The following is a 20,034-nucleotide window of genomic DNA, read 5'->3' as shown; positions in this document are numbered from 1 at the left end:
AAAAAACATTAAGCTTCAGAATTGCTGTACAGTGAGAAAAGTATTTCCCTGTTGATGCCAAATTAACAGTATAATCCAAATATCAAAGTTAAATTCTAGCAGTAGGTAGGCAAGAATGCATTAATTTTTAGCAAGCTATTTAGCAGGCTATTTCAGCCTGACATAAAGTGTGTCCATCAGTTGTCTTCAGATGAAAAATACAGAAAATCTAGTTACAGTGAATTTAGTCTACTTTCATCATTCCCTTCACCTCATTGAAACTCCATCCTGCAATGGCTTGAAGTTAAGAGATAGTGAGGTCTCTAATTTACAGAAAATTTACTGAAAGTGTGTCACATGAAAGGTCACACGGTAACATTTGTGCCTGCTAAACCAGCATGTGCTGAGGTCACAGCAGAGCTGTTTTCCTTCAGTTAACTGAACAAACAAATTGAAGCATCCTTATACTCTGAGCAGTAATGGCAAAAAAACCCAGCATAATGCTATTCTACTTGCTGTTTCAGACATACCCATTCAGGCTACCAGCAGAAAGACTGCTTCCCTTTATTACAAGCCCCGGAAGCCTTCTGGTGCCTGAGCCATCAATAACCTGAAAGTTCAGTAGAATCACAGAATGGTTTGGGTTGAAAGAGACCCTAAAGATCATCTAGCTCCACCCCCCCTGCATGGGCAGGGCCACCTCCCACTAGACCAGGTTGCTTAAAGCCCCATCCAGCCTGGCCTTGTACACCTCCAGGGAAGAGGCATCCACAACTTCTCTGGGCAACCTGTGCCAGTGTCTCACCACTCTCACACTTAAGAATTTTTTCCTAGTATCCTATCTAATCAGGTATTTCTAGATGATATATTAGGTTCTGTAAGCCAACTGGTCCCTTCCTTTTAGCTGTATCTAGTTATGTCTACGGTAAGACAATACTGACATATCCAGACACCTAGTCAGGAAAGATGGTTACCCTAAAAACAACAACAACAACCACCAAACAACAACAACAACAAAAAAACACAACAAAAACCCCATACCTACCACCAAAACCCTGATAAGCAGTCACACTGTGGAATATAGCTTCATTTTAAAGGTATTTATTTCCTCTTTTAGTGAGAGAATGCCCACACCCTTCTTTGAGCTGCACGCTACCACTCTTTCACATCTTGGTGCATTTGTTGTCCATTGTATTCGGTTTATGTGGCAAGTTTTTGGTAGTTAAGGGGTGGGGGTAATTTGACTCTGAGAGAACAATCAGAAGCTGCCCCATGTCAGGGAGAGCCCAGTTCCAAGAGGAAACCACTGCTGGCCAAGGCTGAGCCAATCAGAGACACTGGTAGCACCTCTGTGATGACATATTTAAGAGGGGTAAAAACCAGTGTGCAACAGCCACAGCCAGGACAGAGGAGCGAGAAAATGCAAGATAAACCACCCTGCAGACACCAAGGTCAGTGAAGAAGGAGAGGGAAGAGCTGCTCCAGGCACCTTTGCCTGTGGCAAAGACCATGGTGAGACAGGATGTGTCCCTGGAGCCCATGGAGGTCCATGGTGGAGCAGATGTTCACCTGCAGCCTGTGGAGGACACCACAACTGAGCAGGTGAAGTTGTCACCCCGTGGAGAGGAGCCCATGCAGAAACATGTTTTCTGGCAGGACCTATGACCCCACAAGGAAACCACACTGCAGCAGTCCAGTCCTGAAGGACTGCACCCCATGGAAAGCACTCATGCTGGAGCAGTTTGTGAAGGACTGCATACCATGGAAGGGACCACATGTTGGAGCAGGAACAAGCGTGAAAAAGAAGGAGCAGCAGAGATGAAGCATTATGAACTGATTGCAACCCTCATTCCACATCCCCCTGAGCCACTGGGGGGAAGGAATTAGAAGAGCTGGGAGTGAAGCTGAGACTGGGAAGAAGGGAGAGGTGGAGGAAAAGGTGTTTTTAGATTTATGTTTAACTGGCAATAAATTAAACTAATGACTACAACGAGTCTGGTTTGCTCTTAACTGCAATTGGTATGTGATCTCCCTCCCCTGTCCTGATCTTGACCTATGACCTTTTAATCATATTTTTCTCTCCTGTCTTATTGAGAAGGCAGAGTGACAGAGCAACTTGCTGGCATATGTCAGGCAGTCAAGGTCAACTCCCCACATTAATGAAAAGCAGTCAAACACTATTAGCTAAAGCCACAACAATAAAAACAAAACAAACAAACAAATAAATGTAATCTAAACAGGACAGAGTAGCTCACCTCAATTTCTTTTGACAAACCAGGATATATTCTTCAACATTCTTCTGAAGATATTCACTAATAAGCCTATTTCTCTATTCTCTCAATGATGCAATGTCAAGCCTTTCTTATAATAAGTCAGCCTTCTCATTATATTAAAACAAGTGGTATGAATTTTTTTTCTAAAGAAAAAGTAGCCTTTAGACAGAGAAGGTCATGTGCAGAGAAATACTTCAGAATTAACATCTAGCAACTTTCTCAGCCTGAGGCAATTCACTTTAAAGCCTGCATACAAAAAATAAAAGTCCTTTTGACTTAACAAAGGTGAGCATCCACTGATGTATTTCAGCAAACACATCCTGGGAATCAGTAGCTTAGAGAGAGTTAAAATTAATTGGAGAGAAAATACTGCAAGTTATCAAGATGGAAATAAATGCTACAATTTATACTAAAATAATACTTGACAGTAGAATGTATTAGCCCCTAAACAGTGTGCTAGGACACAAGATACAGGGAGAAGACTGGAATACAGCCAGCAATCTGAGCATAATGGTTTTGTTCTCAGATAAATCAAGACAGGGTAGCAAAATTACAACTAAAGAATGAAAAAAAGACTTTCTTTATGCACATGGAGGATATTCTAGCCTGCTAACAATTAACAGCATTATCAAAAGCATAAAATTGTGACATTTTCTACAGCAAAAATTCAGTATTTACTGCACATTATTGCCTTCTATTGAAGTTGTGTTGTTTTTTTCTAACCCTACAGCACGTACTCAGTATCTCACAGAAAAGCATTTTATTTATTTACAAAAGGCTTCTTTATCATTACCATAGCAACTAAAACCTCAGCTCCACAGTCTCCTCAAAAAGCTTGGCACTATGAGATCCTCAGGATGATCTTGAGGACTACTTCAAAACAGCTACAAGCACTGCTGTAGTTAATGCCTATCCCTACCCCTTCATCCAACATTCCCAAATTCAGTAGTCAATATAAGCCTTAGCACATTAGCAAGGCTCTTCCTCATTAAACAGTCAAACCTGTTTATATTGCAGGAAATGAAAGTCTGACAACTGAGTACTATTTTCTTAAATCCTGCTAATATAGATTCTGCCAGTATCTCCACAAATGCTGTTTTTTAAAGAAACAAACTCCACGTTTACATATATTGTTCTGTAGTTGCCATGTCAAAACTGCCTGCATCCAAGTAAGTCTCCCTGTGACAGAGAGGCAGTAATTAAGAATTACTATCATTGTTCATCTGTCTGATTATGGAAATAATTTACCCACCTCTGTGCCTGAAGCAGAAACTTACAGGACTTTCCTGTGGCTTTTGAAAGGAAATACATGTCTGTAGAGGGGATGATGAAGTGAGAGATGTAAACAAATGCATTTACGCTTCTTGTAAATCAACCAGCTTATAATACTTCAGAAAAAAATAGGCAGCTTAGAAAACATGCAATAATACATCATTCCTAAATTGCTGAAACAGAAGGAAAACTCTTTGAACTCTCCCACCACCCCCTCTTGCCCCGTGCAACTCCCCTGAAACAGCCGTATTGAAATTGGCTCCAAACAGCTACTCACAACTGCCTTCCTACACTGCAATAAACTGCCACTTACGAAGCTCCACCTTACAAGAAACTTCTGCATTGAGTCACAACATTTTCCATTTTCCAGCTCTTGCCTTATTCCCATTTCGTTCACACTGGCATACACATTTCAGGAGCATTTGGTTCACTTGTTCTGTGTGACTCAGATACACAAGAAGTAAACTCCTACCTGTTATCGTCCATAGTAATAGGCAGAGAACACCAAGTCCAAATGCCATGCTGCACCAGGAAGGCAGTGGCAACTGCTTTTCCAACCAGCTGCGTGGAAATTATGTGTCTTAACGATGATTTCCTCTAATATTGCTTAGTACCCTGCTGTGGCCATGAAGCACTGCAACAGACAGCATAGGAAAAAATAGGTCAGATGAGCACTAATTAGAATGTCACAGTAAAAGCCAATAGACTGGTTCCATGCAGACAACTAATACAATTATTTTGAGGAGAGCAATGGGCTTGAGTTGGTTTCAACCCACATGTGCCTCCCCAGTGAGAGGGGACACCCAGTGTCATGACAGTGAGCTTATTATAGAGACTGGTAATGAAAATCACATTGGTATCGTGACTGAACTGTAAGCTGTCATTGCTATATTTTGCCCAGTGTACTGTAGTGTATTTGTATTGTGATTTCAGTATATTTTGTATTGCTCCACTAAATCAGAAATCCTGTGTCACATTACATATCTCCAAATAAGCAAACATGCTATTCAACATTACACTCTCCACACATGGAATATCTAGAAGAACCTGGCAGAGAGTACTCGCATCTCACAACTTTTCCTCAAATCTGTGGTGCAGACACTAATTCACTCTGCTCAAGACATAAACAAAATATCACGTAACATCAAGCAAGAAAAAAAAAAAAATTAAAAAATAATAAATTAGATTTCAAAACAACTCCCAAGGATAAAAAGAAAAGGCTTCAGGCAAGCTCCCTGCAAAACCAGAAAAGATTATTGCTAACTTTCCAAAACCCTGAAAATTTATTTGAAACATAACTTTTGTGACCTTTGTTCTATCCAATATCAATAAAAGCTCCCTTCCTAAGGCAGCTACAAGGCACTCAAAACACTGAAGAGTAAGCTGGTCTCTCAATTTATTCATATGCTGTACAACTAGAAAAATAATCTCTGATCATAATAAATGTCACCAAAAAAACCCAACACACCCCCCACACCACCACCACACTCCTTCTAGTATGGCAGTAATTTTTATATCTGCAGTTAGGATGTTCACTCAGGAAGCACTACTGACAAAACACACGTAGCTGTGCTACTCTGTAGTGAGCAGGAATAACTTAGTAAGGCTCCACCTTTGAAAGAGGAAAAGATTGTCTGGATGCTTCCAGGTACTACTTCCATAATACAAAATCTTCAGCAACAGGGCCATTTTTCACTGTCTTGCATTCTCCAATTGCCCTTCTGCCCTTCCATCAACTATAAAGTAACCTGGTTTTGTAACAGACAAAAAGCCCCAAAGTTCTTTTTTTAAAGCCAAATAATTTTAAATGTCCTGCTTAGAATGCAGCCACTGGAACAGGCTTAGCCCTGGGCACTGTCAGGGTACAGCATCATCAGCAACTGAACAGAAATGAGCACTTCAGCATAGGAGAGTGAGCATTTAAACCAGTCCTGAAGGTCCCACAACCTGGAGCACTGTCTTTTTATTTCACTGTAAAGGTGCTGCCAATGAAATTGTTTCATTTTGCACTGAAATGAACTATGCAGACACACACAATCAATCCACAGAAAGGTTGAGGTTCGTAGAGACTTCTGAAGGTCACCTTGTCTGGCCCCACTGCTCAATCAGAGCAACTTGGAGAAGGCTGCCAAGGACCATGTCCAAGTCTGAGTATGTCCAAAGATGGAGATCCTACAACCTCCTTGGTCAGCCTGTGCCAGCACTTGAACACCCTCACAGTAAGAAAGTGTCTCCTCATGTTCAGAGGTGTCATGGTTTGGGCCTAACATGACAACAAAGAAACAGCCGCATGGCTGCTCACTCAACTCCCTGCCACACACACAACACATGTAGGATGGGGAGGACAAAGGCCAACTAGAAGCTCCTGGGTTGAGAGGACAAAGAGGGTTCTTCACCGATGAAGGTCCCAGGCAAAACAGACTCAACTTGGGGGAAAATAACAATTTCATTTCACACTAATCACACACACCCAGGACACAGACACACACAGAGCAGGGCTTGCATATATTACCCCACCCTTCCCTTCTTCCCGGGCCCAAATCCCTTTGTTCCTGGTTTCTCTCCCTCTTTCCCCCCAGCGGCACAGGGGGACAGGGGATGGGGTTTAGAGTCACTTCACAGGCTGGTGGTTCCTGCTGCTCCTTCCTCCTCAGGAAGAAGGATTCCTTACAGCCCTGCCCTGCTTTCCCATGGGGTCCCTCCCATGGGAGAGAGTCCTCCATGAACCTCTCCTTCATGAGTCCTTCCCACGAGGTCCGGAGCTGCTCCAGCCTGGGCTTCCCACAGAGTCAGGGGCTGCTTCAGGAACAGCCACCTCCCCTGGCGCTGGGGTCTTCCAAAGCTGCATAATCAGAGTCCACAGGCAGCAAACCTGAGTCCATTGGCCACAAAATCCAAGTCCAGTGGCCAAGTTCACCCCTTCTGGCACCTTCAGGGAATGTTCCACCACGTTCCTCCATGGATGCAAGGGGACAGCTGCCATCTCGCCATGGTTTGTAGGGAAACTTCTGTTTGGGCACCTTCTTCTCCTTCTTCCTCACCAACCACTGCCACCACTCAGCCTGTCCAGCTCAGCTCTTGCTGCTTGCCTTTCTCAGGTCTTCTATCAGTTCTTTCGTATGTTAATCGCTGAGGTGCATCTATTGTCCCTCTAATGGCTCCTTGGCTGGGTTTGGAGCACTGGGAGCTTCTCAGCTTCTTACCAGAGCCAGCCCTGGGGCCTTTCTCCCACTACCAAAAAACCCACCAAACTAGCACAAGAGGGAACCTCCTGTGCTTCACTTTGTGCCCATTGCCTCTTGGCCTGTCACTGGGCAGTACCTGGCTCAATCTTCTTTATAGTCTCACTCCAGGTATTTGTAGTGAATTCCCTCCAAGACTTCTTTGTTCAGGCTGAACAGCCCCCTGCTCTCTCAGCTTTTCTTCAGAGAAGAGATGCTCCAGTCCCTTAAGCACCTTCAATGGACTCTCACCTACCAAGCTTCCTCGGAACAGCAACATGACCCTAAAGTCTATCAGCCACTCCTCCCAGTTTTGTGGCATTAGTGAACTTGCTGAGGGTGCACTCTTCCCCACCATCCAGATCCCTAACAAAGATGCTAAATGGGACTGGACCCAGTACTGATCCCTGGGGTATACTGCCAGTTACTGCCTCCAAATAGACTTTGTATCACCGACCATCACCCTCTGGTCACAGTCATTCAGCCAGCTTTCAATCCATCTCACTGTCTGCTTATCCAGCCCATACTTCAACAGCTTCTCTACAAGGATGTTATGAGACACAAACCTTACTGAAGTGTCAAAAACCTTACTGAAGTAAAGTTGGGCAATATCCACTGTTCTACCCTCATTGACCAAGCCAGACTTCTATTATGAAATGATTAAGATGTTGGTCAAGCACGACTTTTCCTTGATGAATCTATCTTGGCTCTCAGCTATGCAGGCAGTGATTGATATCCAGTTGACAACAGATGATTTCTTAAGCCTTTGCAGCTGAACACACTAGCATACATGCCCATGCTGATCACCTGCACGTTTATTCTAACACATCATCCAAAGTGATTATTTTTATTTCATGTTTTATTTCAGAACACTCAAACTAAACCAGAGAGCCACACAGAGCATAAAATTTTTATAAACTTCATTTTTCAGCAGTTTTTGGAATGTTTATGTTGCTTTTGAGAATGAAAGCAGAGGAACATAGATAGATGGACAAGCTAATGATTGTTTCCAACTTATTAACACATACACCCCCAAATACCGCAGCATACTGAGAGGAATGAGAGATATATTTATAGTAAGATCATAATCTCACACAATCTTTTTCCTGTTTCTATGGCAATCTATCTAGATCTGGAAAAGCTGTTAGCCACCATAAATTGTGATTTGCAGAAGAGCTTATCACTGAAACTAAAGGTCTCCGAGATACTGTGCACTTGCTGTAACCCTCACTAATTCCAGGAGCGGTCAAATGGACCAGATACCTAAGAGAGACTCTCAGTCCTTTAGCCTAAGGAAAAATGCATCAGGCACAGTATCAGAACATCACAAGGTCAGAATTAAACCTGATCAGAAGGCAGTAACATAATTTTGTTTATTTTGTAGGTCTTTCTCCTCTGCAAAGCTAACTTTACTATCTCACTGCCACTAAAAGGTGACAAGCAGCAGCTTCTATACCCTACATAAGATCTGAATGAGGAGCCCATATGATTACTTCCACCAACACTAAGAAAAACACTGAGAAACTGGATCTTTGTAGCATTACTTGTCCTGAGTTCAGAAACACGAGTAGTCAGTGCAAGTAGTTGTGGAGCTTTTTTTAGTTTAAAGTAATTTATTTAATTTAAATTAAGAAAATGTGTTATCAAAGCTGCAACATGCCAGACTTTGACTCCTTATGGGACACGCCATGTGAGGATACTGTGAATGCACAATAGCAGCATTGTGTCCTCCCATGCTACTCTGTGGCTACACATCTATTGATGTTTAATATCCAAATAATAGAAGAGCTTGCATTCACTGCATAACTAGCTTGCTTTCCTGATACTAGGATCAAGCTCAGACACACAGCTTATGCACAGCTTCTGATCCACAGATAAGAACATTACCACCAGAAACACTTCATGTTTTCTCAAACCAGTAAGACAGCAAACACTGCTGCAGTGTGTGCATGCAATGCCCCTCTTATCTTCCCCATGATAATGTACTGTTCCCCACAAGTGCAAGTTTCATCACAAGAGACATTAAAATTTAAGAAGGTCAGCCATGAGATTCCAGCAGTTCAAAATAACAAGGGCCAAAAGATTAATTTTCTAGCTGAATCTCTGTCCTTCACTGATTTCACACAGCCTTTTATTTTTGTAACAACATGAGCAGACAGCACTGCTGATAATGACTTCAGATTTTCTTGGCTGTTACCAGTCCAAGTCTGACTTGCACTCTTAGCTAGATGAGGGATGGCAGCCTTGAGAAGTATATAGGCAGGTATGATAAAAATACGTATGCATCATTTATACATATAAATATAAATATAGAAATATGTAGCCTTACTCTGAACAGCACAGGAACAAGTGGGGTTGTGAAAGCAGCCAGAGAACAATGTCAGACAGCAGAACCCCCAGGAGAGCAAGGGCTCTGAATGGTGGGCCCAAGCCACACTGGCATTGGTGGGAAAGGCAAGCAGGGGCTTCTCACCTCATTGCCCTTCTGGCCATTAGCTAGGCAAAAGAAATACTGAAACAGCATCTGAAACTCAAGCCACAGCTAAAGCAAACCCCGTTTTTGAACAGACAGCATCTCTTATGAAAAGTAGGATGGCTGAACAAATGAACACATCACCAATTTGGTGGTCCTGTACTTAAGAGAAGTGTCTATACACATACATTATACATATATTTACACACATGCATATACGCACACCAACGTTACTACTAAACATAATACAAAACAATCCTTCAGGAAACCCACTCCTCATGAAGAATTCAAATTAGTTTTTTAATTAGCTATTGTACCTGCATTAATATCTGAATCAGTTAGTTAACAGCTGAGCAGTAACCTTATATTAATGCTGCAGAAGAAAGAAAATTAAAACTTCATTAGAGTAGCAGTTGTCCCTAATAACACAAAAAACAAAACTCAATACATGTGCAGACAATAAGGAGTTCTAATATTAGCAAGTACTATATGAACACAAAACATGAGAACAGCAACAGGTTAGGCATCTAAATAAAGGGGACATTTTTCAAGACCTTCTGCAGATGTGAAAGATATCACAAAGTCATCAAGGCTTATGACCTGTGCAAAATCACCTTCCTCCCTCATACAATTTTCTAACAGATACCTATGAAAACACAAAACTACGACTACTGATAGAAAGATATTGCAGCTACAGAATACAGCTATAATTGCAAATATCTCTCTGCTTTATTGAGAGGAGCTCCCACAGGTCTCATTGAAGTCTGACACTAGATTTGCCTTATGTCCCAACTCTAAATCAATTTTCTTGGTCCAGTTCAGGGCACAAGCAGCAAGTTAACGGTGATAAAACAATGAATCAAGTATCTGAAAATACCCTGCCAGGTTATACTGGACAGACTATGTGCTCCACTAGTTCCTGTGGCACCCACAGCTCTGTCAGCTGCTAAGCGACACTAACTGGACAAATAAAACAGCAGTGCTTCACAGAAACAGTTATTTCATTCTATAAGATTTAAGTAGCCTTTATTACAACTGCTGTGGAGAGAGCAAACAACAGTGGAAATCCTAAAGGTGAGATGCTTAGCAAGGGTATATGGTTCAAAGAATTACTTACAGGGAAGAAAAAAAAAAATTAAAAACTTCAGTGAACGGTAGAACTGCTCTGTTGACATATTAAACCACTATTATTAGTGTCAGGATTTACATCATGTTATGACATAATAGTAAGTGGAAAAAGGTCAGTAAAAAACTCAGGTTTTTTACTACTTACTTTGCAATACAGACATTTGCATAGCACTGAGGTCATCCAGACCAGCAGGGAGAGGGTACTCACTAATCAAAAAGCTAACCTCAGTAAGAGTTAGTACTACAGAGTGAGATCACCAGACATCTGAGACCTCCACTCCCCACTGACAGGCCAGGAACATGGAAATATCTCCCCCCAGAAGAGGGGCAAACTACTGGACAATTCCTCTAAAAAAACTCTGGTTTTCTTAAGTTTTCCATTTTCACAAGAACATGGCCTCATTTATCAATTCTCTCTGCTATCATCAAGTACCTACTCTGCAGTGAAAATTAAGTGAGATATGGAAAGGGAGAGCTCAGAAGAACAAGATTAAACACACCTTGTCCTTTCCACAGTCCAAAAGCAAGGTAAAGCACCCTTAGATCCTCCTTCGTATTTTTGTATAACCTGTTCCTAAGCTTCCCATGAAGGGTATTTCAGAATTTCTTTGTATTCTTCCAGTATTTAACTATTTTTATAACAGGAAAACATATTACAAAAAACAGCTATCTAATGGGTGTACATAACATCAGTTTTGAGCTTTGGATAGAAAAACAGATTGAGCAGACTGCCTGGAAGAAGTTGACATAGTTGTGTGGTCTCAATCCACTTCTTAGTTTAAGTGTCATTAAGACAGAACACAATGAATACAGCAAACTGCACTGCAGGCTCAACTAGGTACCGAGACATCCTTTTGTGGCACAGGTACAATCTGCAAGAGAGGCCTGATGCATCTGGAGAAACTTGAGTAAATTATAAGGTGAGTTAGAAGAAAGATAACTTACAGAATCACACAGAATAATCATGGTTGGAATATACCTCTAAAACCAGCGAGTCCAAGTATCAGCCCAGAAAAACCAGCATGCCCACTAGAGCTTGTAAATAGTTTAAGATGGATCATACAAGTGCACAGAACACAAGAATTTATTTATTTTGCACTTGTTCAAGTTTAAAAATTACTATAGCAAATCTACTAAAACTACAACAATAGCTTTACTATAGAACTGGGTTGAAACTAAGAGTATTTTTTTCTCCACTCAGACTGTAAGCTCTTACAAGTAAAAAGTAACTATTAATTGATCCAAATCATTGTTGTACTGCAGTTCTTAGGATTTCAACCAACTTTCCTTATGTGTAATTTCCTGAACTACAGTAATTGCTTAAAAAGTCCTAACCTTCAGAAAAAAAAAAGAAAAAGAAGAAAAAAAAATTATTTATTTCTCTTACTGCTGCAAAGAAAGCATGGTAAATCCATGCTGACTACTCCTGATAACCTTCTTCTCTTCCATGTGCTTAGAGACGACCTCCAAAATGAGCCGCTCCATCATTTTTCCAGGAATGGCGGTGAGGCCGACTGGTCCATAATTTCCTAAATCTTCCTTCTTGCTCTTTTTGAAGACTGGAGTGACATTGGCCTTCTTCCAGTCCTCAGGCACCTCTCCTGCTTGCCATGATCTTTTGAAAATGATGGAGAGTGTCAGAGCAATAACATCAGCCAGCTCTCTCAACACTCACGGGTACATCTCATCAGGGCCCATGGACTTGTGCACATTCAATTTACATAACTGATCTCTGACCCACTCTTCATTGACTAGTGGAGAGTCTTCCCTCATCCAGGCTTTCTCTCCTATATGCAGGGTCTGAAGCTCATAAGGGCTGGTCTTAATAAAGATTGAAGCAAAGAAGGCATTCAGCAACTCTGCTTTCTCTGCATTCTGTTACCAGGGCTCCCACCTCATTCAGCAGTGGGCCCATATTTTCCCTATTCTTCCTTTTACTACTGATATATTTGAAGAAGCTCTTTTTGTTCTCCTTTACTTCCTTTGCCAGTGTAAGTTCTAAGAGGGCTTTAGCCTTTCTTGTTGCCTTCCTACATACCCTAACAACATCCTTATAGTCTCCCAAGTGACAATTTCCATCATAACTTTCTAACTGGGTGTAGACTTCCAGCTCCTCCTGTTTGCTTTGCTGTGTGCATTAGTATACATACACTGTTCGGTTTTTTGATTCACATTTAGGGAGGCAGCTAAAGAACATTTTTCACTGCTCTGCTTGCCCTGGCTTATACCCCAATTGGTTATGGTGGCACAGCACTGCTGTTTTGGATCCCATCTCCTGAGTCCCTCAGTTTAAAGTATGCCTCATGGAGCTGGCCAGCCTGCTTCCAAAGATTCTCCTGCCTCTTTTAGACAGGAGAAATCCATCCCTCCCTAGCAGGGTAAAGACCCCATAGAAGGTCCCATTATAATTTATTTAATCAATGGAACTCCTTGTTCCACATGCAGAACAGTTACTGAACTGTACAGAGAACATATTTATCAAGGAAAATGCTTCAGGACATGAAGCAACCACAAAACTGCCCCTTCATCAAGATTAACTAGCTGAAAACTGGCATCAGGTTAACCACATTCGTATTACCCCCAACTAGATTGACTGAATTCATATCTGCTCGGTGCAAAGTCACATAATCCTAAAAAATACTCAACAGTCATACCCTGGCACCATTAAGAAAGTGATAAAAGTACTTAAATGGAAAAGCAACTCTATCTGCAGTTAAATCAGATTATACATTTGTACAGGAAGACACTTTGTGACATAAATTGAAAGCTAACCACCTGCCAGTAGGATTTCTCCCCATGGATAAAATATCCATTACAGTGGTTCTGTGTTTCCTCTACAGCATTGAAATTGGAGACTGCTTGATATACAGCACTTGATTACAACGCCACCTCTAATCACCAATTTCCTATTAAGGATATACATTTAGTAACACTACCAAAACTAGCAAACATAAAGCATCATCACATGTCTCTTAAAGGAAAATCCAAAAGCAAAGTCCATACAACCACTATGTGAAGAAACCCACAGCAAGCCTACTTCATTCAACACCTTAGAAGGCACAGCTGGAAAGAGTCTGAAGGGCTCCCCCTGAAGTCAGAGATCCCCCTGGTACTTCTGCAATATCATCATCTTGTTTATTCCCAACTACCCAAACCCAGTTTTGTATTCAGGAAAAAGTTAATGAAGAACCACCAGTTAATGAACAACCACCATGGCTCATGAATTAACCATGAAGAACCAGTTAATTCATCCACACCGTAATTGTCCTGAGTGATTTATTAAATAATTTGACTCAAGAGAGAAAATATCAGTCTTTAAAAAATGCATAACCTAAAATTGTATGCAAGAAATGAAAATGCAATCTGATGAAAAAGGAAGGAGGATTATACCTCTGCAGTCTATCAAATATATCAAAGTGATAGAGGCAGACATGCCCTTGAATCAGTCTCCTCCTGAGAGCCACAGTTGCACTAGGCTCAGTATTCACAAACATGGTTATATCAGAACATTTTCCAGTAAAGATAACCTGCCTACCAACTCAGGCCAAGGAAATGTCCTAGAGACAATCTGCCCTCTGACCATTCAGAGCTAAGGCTACCTCTATATTACTCCTGGTCATGTGGTATCATGGCAACAAGTATAGTATGAATATAGAAAAAGTGTCCTCAGATACCCATGATCCAGAAGGGTTTTCCTTACATGAAAATTAAAGCGTTCATCAGCACCTCCTCCCCACCTGCACTAATCTAACCCAAAGAAAAGACATCCTCTAAAGATGTGGTCTGCACAGGGGCCTTGACAAAACACCACGAACCAAAGGGACAAAGGAAATAAGTAAATAGCAGAGATATTACACCTTCCCTCATGACACCAGTGGGTAGCTCCAAAGTCAGTATCGCCACTGGTGTCTATACAAGCAATGAAAGCACAAGACTTGAATGACACAAGAAAAAGGGGCACGTCAGGATCTGCTGGCACGATGACAGCACCAGCACAGCAAACAATCACCAGAAACACCTTCATAGCCAGCTTAGTTTTCATTCTTTCAACACAGTCAGCAAGATTTCTGTTTGCAGACTGTTTGTCATTTAGTCACTGTAGATGAACAAAAAACATCTGCCTTTACTCTTTAACTCATGTTGTGCTCTCAACCACTTTTACACTGCTTGAGGCCCACAGGATCAACTGATGGGGGAGAAGTACCTACACACCCTTCACCCTAAGCACTCTCCTGAAGAGCCTGTAGCCAAGATCCAATTGGTCTTGTGTACTTGTCTAGAGTCATGTCTGACCTGCAGCTATTCTTTGTGCAATGCCAGGGTGGGTCTGGCTTCATCTTCAACTACCCCTTTGGTAGCTGAGACAAGAACTACCAGGGGATAGCAATCCTCCATGGACCTTCCTGTCCCCAGACTGCAAACCCCTGTTCCAGGTCCCAATGGCCTCAACGGTCCTACAAGGGACTCCTTGCACTGGCCCTGCACAGAAGCCCAGAGGACACCAGACCTTCTCCTCCCCTTTGCCTCTCTCTGCTCGTCAGGTGTCGGGACAATGTCACTTGAAGAGAGTCAAGTGACTGGAGGGTAATGGATGCCCTCCCCTACTGAGGGGATCCCAGGCCTGGCACAAGACAGCCTGTCTCTCTGGCAAGCAAAATGGTGACCTGGAACGGGCCCATGTCACCAGGCATCTGCTAGCCAGTGAGCACCCAGCACTGGCCCATAGCTCACCCAGAAGTTCAAAATGCTGGGTAGAGGAGGGTCCAGAGAAGGGAAGTGAGTGCAAGAAGTTGTTATTGGAACCACTGAGGATGCCTCCATGTCCTAAAAAATGGAAGCTGGCTGACAAGAGCAACAGCAGAGATGGCAGGCAAGCAATGGCTGGGGCTCACACCAGCAGTAATGTCCAGCCCATGAAGGTCAACGCACCACAGAAAGGCAAGGAGCCCAAGCAGATGGATTCATCCCCTGCCGAAGAGCAACAGCCAATGGAGGTGGATCCACCTCAAGAGCAGGAAAAGCCCATGCAGGTAGATTTCTCTCCAGCCACGTAGATGGGGCACTGTACCACCACCACTGAGATGCCTGCAACAAGAGGGTGCCCAAAGCACCGCAAGGCCGCTGGGTGCTCTAAGGGATCCTCCACACAGCCAGCCCCCAGCAACCCCTGCAGCTGAGGCTAGACACACTGACATCTAGTAGGCTCATCACAAAGACCTCCTGGCTGTCAAGACACCAATGACACCCTGCTCTGGCAGGAGGGCTGGACTAGATGATCTTTCAAGGTCCCTCCCAACCCCTAGGATTCTGTGATTCTGAGCTCTGCTTTCCCACCCCACCCCTCAAGACAGTGAGCATCTCCTCTGCCCTGAGAGCTGGGGAAGAGGCAAGGAGAGGGGCTGACAACTTCTGGCCAGCACTACTGTAGGACCAGGAGTCTGCTGGAGCCTGCCAGAGACCATCAGAGGATCAGAGATCACCAGCAACCCCTGGACACCACCAAAGTGCCAGAGACTGTTGTGCTGCACTGGAGGCCACCCAGCTTATTGGGGCATGGAGGTGGCTTATTTTCAGTCTGAGGATGAGAGAGGCAGTTGGGGGTAGCTCTCCTCAGTGAGCTCTCACCTCAGCTTCCAAGTGGGTGGGTGCAGGTGAAGCCAGACCCACCCTGGCAGCACGCAGAGAAGAGCAACAGACCATCAAAGAGGGTAGATGCACCATCCCTGCAACCATTCAAGATGGAGAGACAGCTCTTCCTTTGGAGAAGCCTTTAGTTCTGACAGGAAGAAATTTTTGAAAGATTGGTAATAAACAATTAAAAACGCCACAAAAGCCAGTTCAAAACCCAGTAAAACCCACATCAATTCCCAATGAATACCAAGTATGAGTGTGATTTCTCCCCACTTTTCATCCCTACTCTCTCTGGTAGGAGGATACAAGCCACAGGCTCCTATCTCCTGCCTGCTACCTGACCAAAGAAGCAGTATGAGTGCATTCAAACGCAAGCATTCTGTGCCAATGGACACAGAAGTGGCATCGCATCTCTAGCTCACGAGATGTGGGGAAGAAAAGCTTCCTTGTAATGGTAGGAATAAAACATGGAAGTGGAACTACAGAAAATGATCTCTGTGAGCTCCTGAGTTCCTCTGGCTTAAGGTCTTTAACCCCACAGCCAGTAGGGAGAGAGCCATGGTGTCAGCTATCTTTTTACACCTTGGTTTCTCATCAACAGCACAATTTGCTTTACTCTCAGGTGGAATCATGGAGCTCACTGGCTCGTATCCAGCATGGGTTACTGGAACCCAGGGCTTGGAGCAAACCAGCGAACACATTAAAATTACAGTCTCACTGCACTTCAAGGACTTCCTATCAAGTTTTCTCTGTACATAAGTAAAGACAATGGAGAATTTTGGTTTAGGTGAGTTCTGTGGGCTTTTTCCCCTTTTTATTTGCTACATCATCTTCCTCCTTCTTAGAACAAAAAAGCCCAAACTATTCCATTGCTTACTCATGTATTTTCATGTCCTTCTAGTTCTCTCTTAACACTTGCCTAGCTTTATTGTGTGGACAGACCAAATATGAAACCCCATTCAGCACCGTGGCAACGTGGGCTAGAATGAAATAAACACTCATTCTTTCACAGATGAGTTGCTGCTAAATTACTAACAGAGCAAGAAGATGCAAGGTGGAAAACGGCAGTTTTGAACAGACACAGGCAGGAAGGCTGCTGCACTTGAGCAGCTGTTTCCATCCAGTCACGTTTTGGAGAAGAACAACTTCCAAGTGAAAACTGCCCTCTTCAATAGTTTGAGAAGAAAAAAAAAAAAAGGGAGCCATTTGCTCACCATTACAATGCAATTTACATTATTCAAAATGTTATTATGCTTATTGACTAGAGACTTCATTGCATTTTCACTAATTCATGGTCTTTAAAATCAGCAGTGACTATCTTAGGATCTCACGGGAGGTTTTGAGGATGCACCTGTTTTAGTTGCAAAGAGGACCCAATTCCTATTTACTTCAGACACGATCAGAAGCACATGACACAACCTCTATCAGACTGAGGCAGCCTGGATCAGGTCTTGAGACAGACAGCCCTGACTCGTTGCAGATACACCTTTAGTAAACATTGCAATTCACAGGTGCAGTTCAGCACAGGAGGCTTGGGACACAATTACAGGAGGCACTGGAGCATGTTACTCCCCAGGGAACAGGACCCGGGTCTGGCCTCAGAATTGAAGGCAACGTTACAGGACTGCAGAAAGGCAGACCATATGCACAAAAGGCATCCCCCATCTCCACACCACTGAATTGGCAGCCTGCTCAGACAGCATCCAAAACCAACAGAGGGAGGGGTCACTGTATGCAAAGATGAACTAAACTACAGGACCTCCAGGTTACCAAAACTTCTTCACTCACTTAGCTCATTAGAACTGACTGAATTGCAGCTCACTGATATTCTTACATTCTTGCATACAGCAATATTCAAATATACATATATACATATATGCACACATTCACATGGGGGACAACATAAAGCTCTGATTTCTGAGCTCGGATCAGATATACCTAAATGCACATTCACATTTAGCAAATATCCCATCAAAATTCTTTATTCATATAGAAATTTACAGATAAACATCTATTTTTATACATAGAACCACAGAACCATTCAGGATGGAAAAGACCCTTGGGATCACCGAGTCCAACCATCATCCCTGCTCTACAAAGTCCTCCCCTAAACCATGTCCACCAACACCACATCCAAACGACCCTTAAACACCTCCAGGGATGGTGACTCAATCACCTCCCTGGGCAGCCTATTCCAGTGTCTGACCACTCTTTCTGCGAATTTTGTTTTCCTAATGTCCAGTCCAAACCTGCCCTGTTGCAGCTTGATGCCATTCCCTCTTGTTCTGTCGCTAATTACCTGTGAGAGGAGACCAGCACCAACCTCTCTACAATGTCCTTTCAGGTAGCTGTAGAGACTGATGAGGTCTCCCCTCAGCCTCCTCTTCCTCAGGCTAAACATTCCCAGCTCCTTCAAGCGTTCCTCAGAAGATTTATTCTCTAGGCCTTTCACCAGCACTGTTGCCCTCCTCTGTCCTCGCTCCAGCACCTCGAGATCTCTTGAACTGAGGTGCCCACAACTAGAGATGTATGTAACTCAACTTCTCTGCACATTAAGCACCAAAACACACGCGCGTTTCCCCGACACAGCCCACCGATCGCTGCCCCCCCGCACGCCCGGCCTCACAGGCTGCACACGAACACGACGCACGCCTGGCCACACGCAAGACAGGCGCGGGAAGGAGGGGGAAACTCCCTGAATCCCGGGTCGCGGCCACCGCGGTCCCCTCAGCACCCGGACTCGCCGCCGGGCAGCCCTGCCCCGGGGCCCCGCACAGCGCCCTGCGAGGCGGCGCCGGGCTGCGCTGCCCCGCGGGCCCCAGCTCCTCGCCGTGGGGCCGGGCGGGGGAGGGTCGGTCGCCAGACGGGGAGCGGGGCAGCGCCGACTCCCGCCTCCCACCCCTTCCCTACCCGCGCCGGCACCTGCGGCCGCGCCCCGGCCTGGGCGAAGAGCCTACCTGAGGGCGGCGGGGGGCCGGAGCCGGCGGGGGCCCCACCGCCCCTTCCTCCCGAGCTGCCTCCCGCCCGGCCGCTCTCCCAGCGCTGCTGCTGACTCAGGAGCAGGCGCCGTCCCGCCGTCCCGCTCCCGGGGGCGGCCGCCGCCGCCGCCTTCCGCGCAGGATCGCTGCCCGCCGACCCCTGGGCTGCGCGTCGCCGGTCGCCGCCCCGGCGCGGGGGAGGCCCGCCCGCGGGCGGGGTGCTTAGGCGGGGAGGCCAGGTGCGTCCGGCTCCATCCCGAGAGAGGGAGCGAGGGGGCTTCGTGCCGGCGGCAAGGTGAGGCGGTGCGGGAGAGGTGCCGAGCCACCGGGACAGCAAATGGCGGGGCCCCCCTCCCCTTCCCCCTTCCCCTCCGGCAGGGCTAAGAGCTCGACATGGCGCCCCCGGCCCGCGGGGCGGGTGGTGAGCCGCGGAGCTGAGGGAGTGGAGCGTCCCCCTGAGAGGGAAGGCTGAGCGAGCTGGGGCTCTTGAGCTTGGAGGAGGCTGAGGGGTGACCCCATCAGTGTTCACAAATACGTAAAGGGCGAGTGTCAGGAGGATGAGCCAGGCTTTTTCCAGTGACGTCCAGCGATAGGACAAGGGGCAGTGGGTGCAAACTGGAGCATAGGAGGTTCCACGTAAACATCAGAAAAAACTTCTTTCCTGTGAGAGTGACAGAGCCCTGGGACAGGCTGCCCAGAGAGGTTGTGGAGTCTCGTTCACTGGAGACATTCAAAACCTGCCTGGACACGTTCCTGTGTGATGTGCTCTGGGTGATCCTGCTCTGGCAGGGGGGTTGGACTAGATGGTCTTTTGAGGTCCTTTCCAACCCCTAGGATTCTGTCATTCTGTGATTCTGTTGGCACCTCGGCGGCTGCAGCAGGTTCTGAGCGGCCCCGCTCCAGGCCTCTCCTGGTCCCTCTCCCGTTCCCGATGCTGTCTGCCACGGCTGCTGCCATTCCCCTCCGCAGTGGGGCTATCCCAAGAGGGGTTTTACCTTTCCAGAGGCTCGACCTCACTGCTGCTGCTGCTGCTGGAGATAAACCTGCAAGAGGCTCCCAGGTCTCAAGACGTAAGGAAA

General features: G+C 45.0%; 1 protein-coding gene across 2 annotated transcripts in view; it reads right to left on the bottom strand.

The window, feature by feature from the left end:
* Positions 1–18,972, bottom strand: part of KIAA0319 (KIAA0319 ortholog) — a 48,296-nt gene extending 29,324 nt beyond the window's left edge. For both annotated transcript variants that reach the window (XM_051609943.1, XM_051609945.1), the window contains exons 1-2: positions 18,935–18,972; positions 3,997–4,158 (exon numbers count right to left, since the gene is read on the bottom strand). In XM_051609943.1, the coding sequence (XP_051465903.1) occupies positions 3,997–4,045 (49 nt within the window). In that variant the 5' untranslated portion in view covers positions 4,046–4,158; positions 18,935–18,972. The remainder of the gene's footprint in view (positions 1–3,996; positions 4,159–18,934) is intronic.
* Positions 18,973–20,034: the final 1,062 nt, after the last annotated feature.

This window comes from Apus apus, chromosome 2, assembly GCF_020740795.1.
Source record: "Apus apus isolate bApuApu2 chromosome 2, bApuApu2.pri.cur, whole genome shotgun sequence".
Classification (NCBI taxonomy): domain Eukaryota; kingdom Metazoa; phylum Chordata; class Aves; order Apodiformes; family Apodidae; genus Apus; species Apus apus.
Note: the sequence above shows the minus strand (reverse complement) of the source record. Positions and strands in the feature narration are given on the sequence as shown.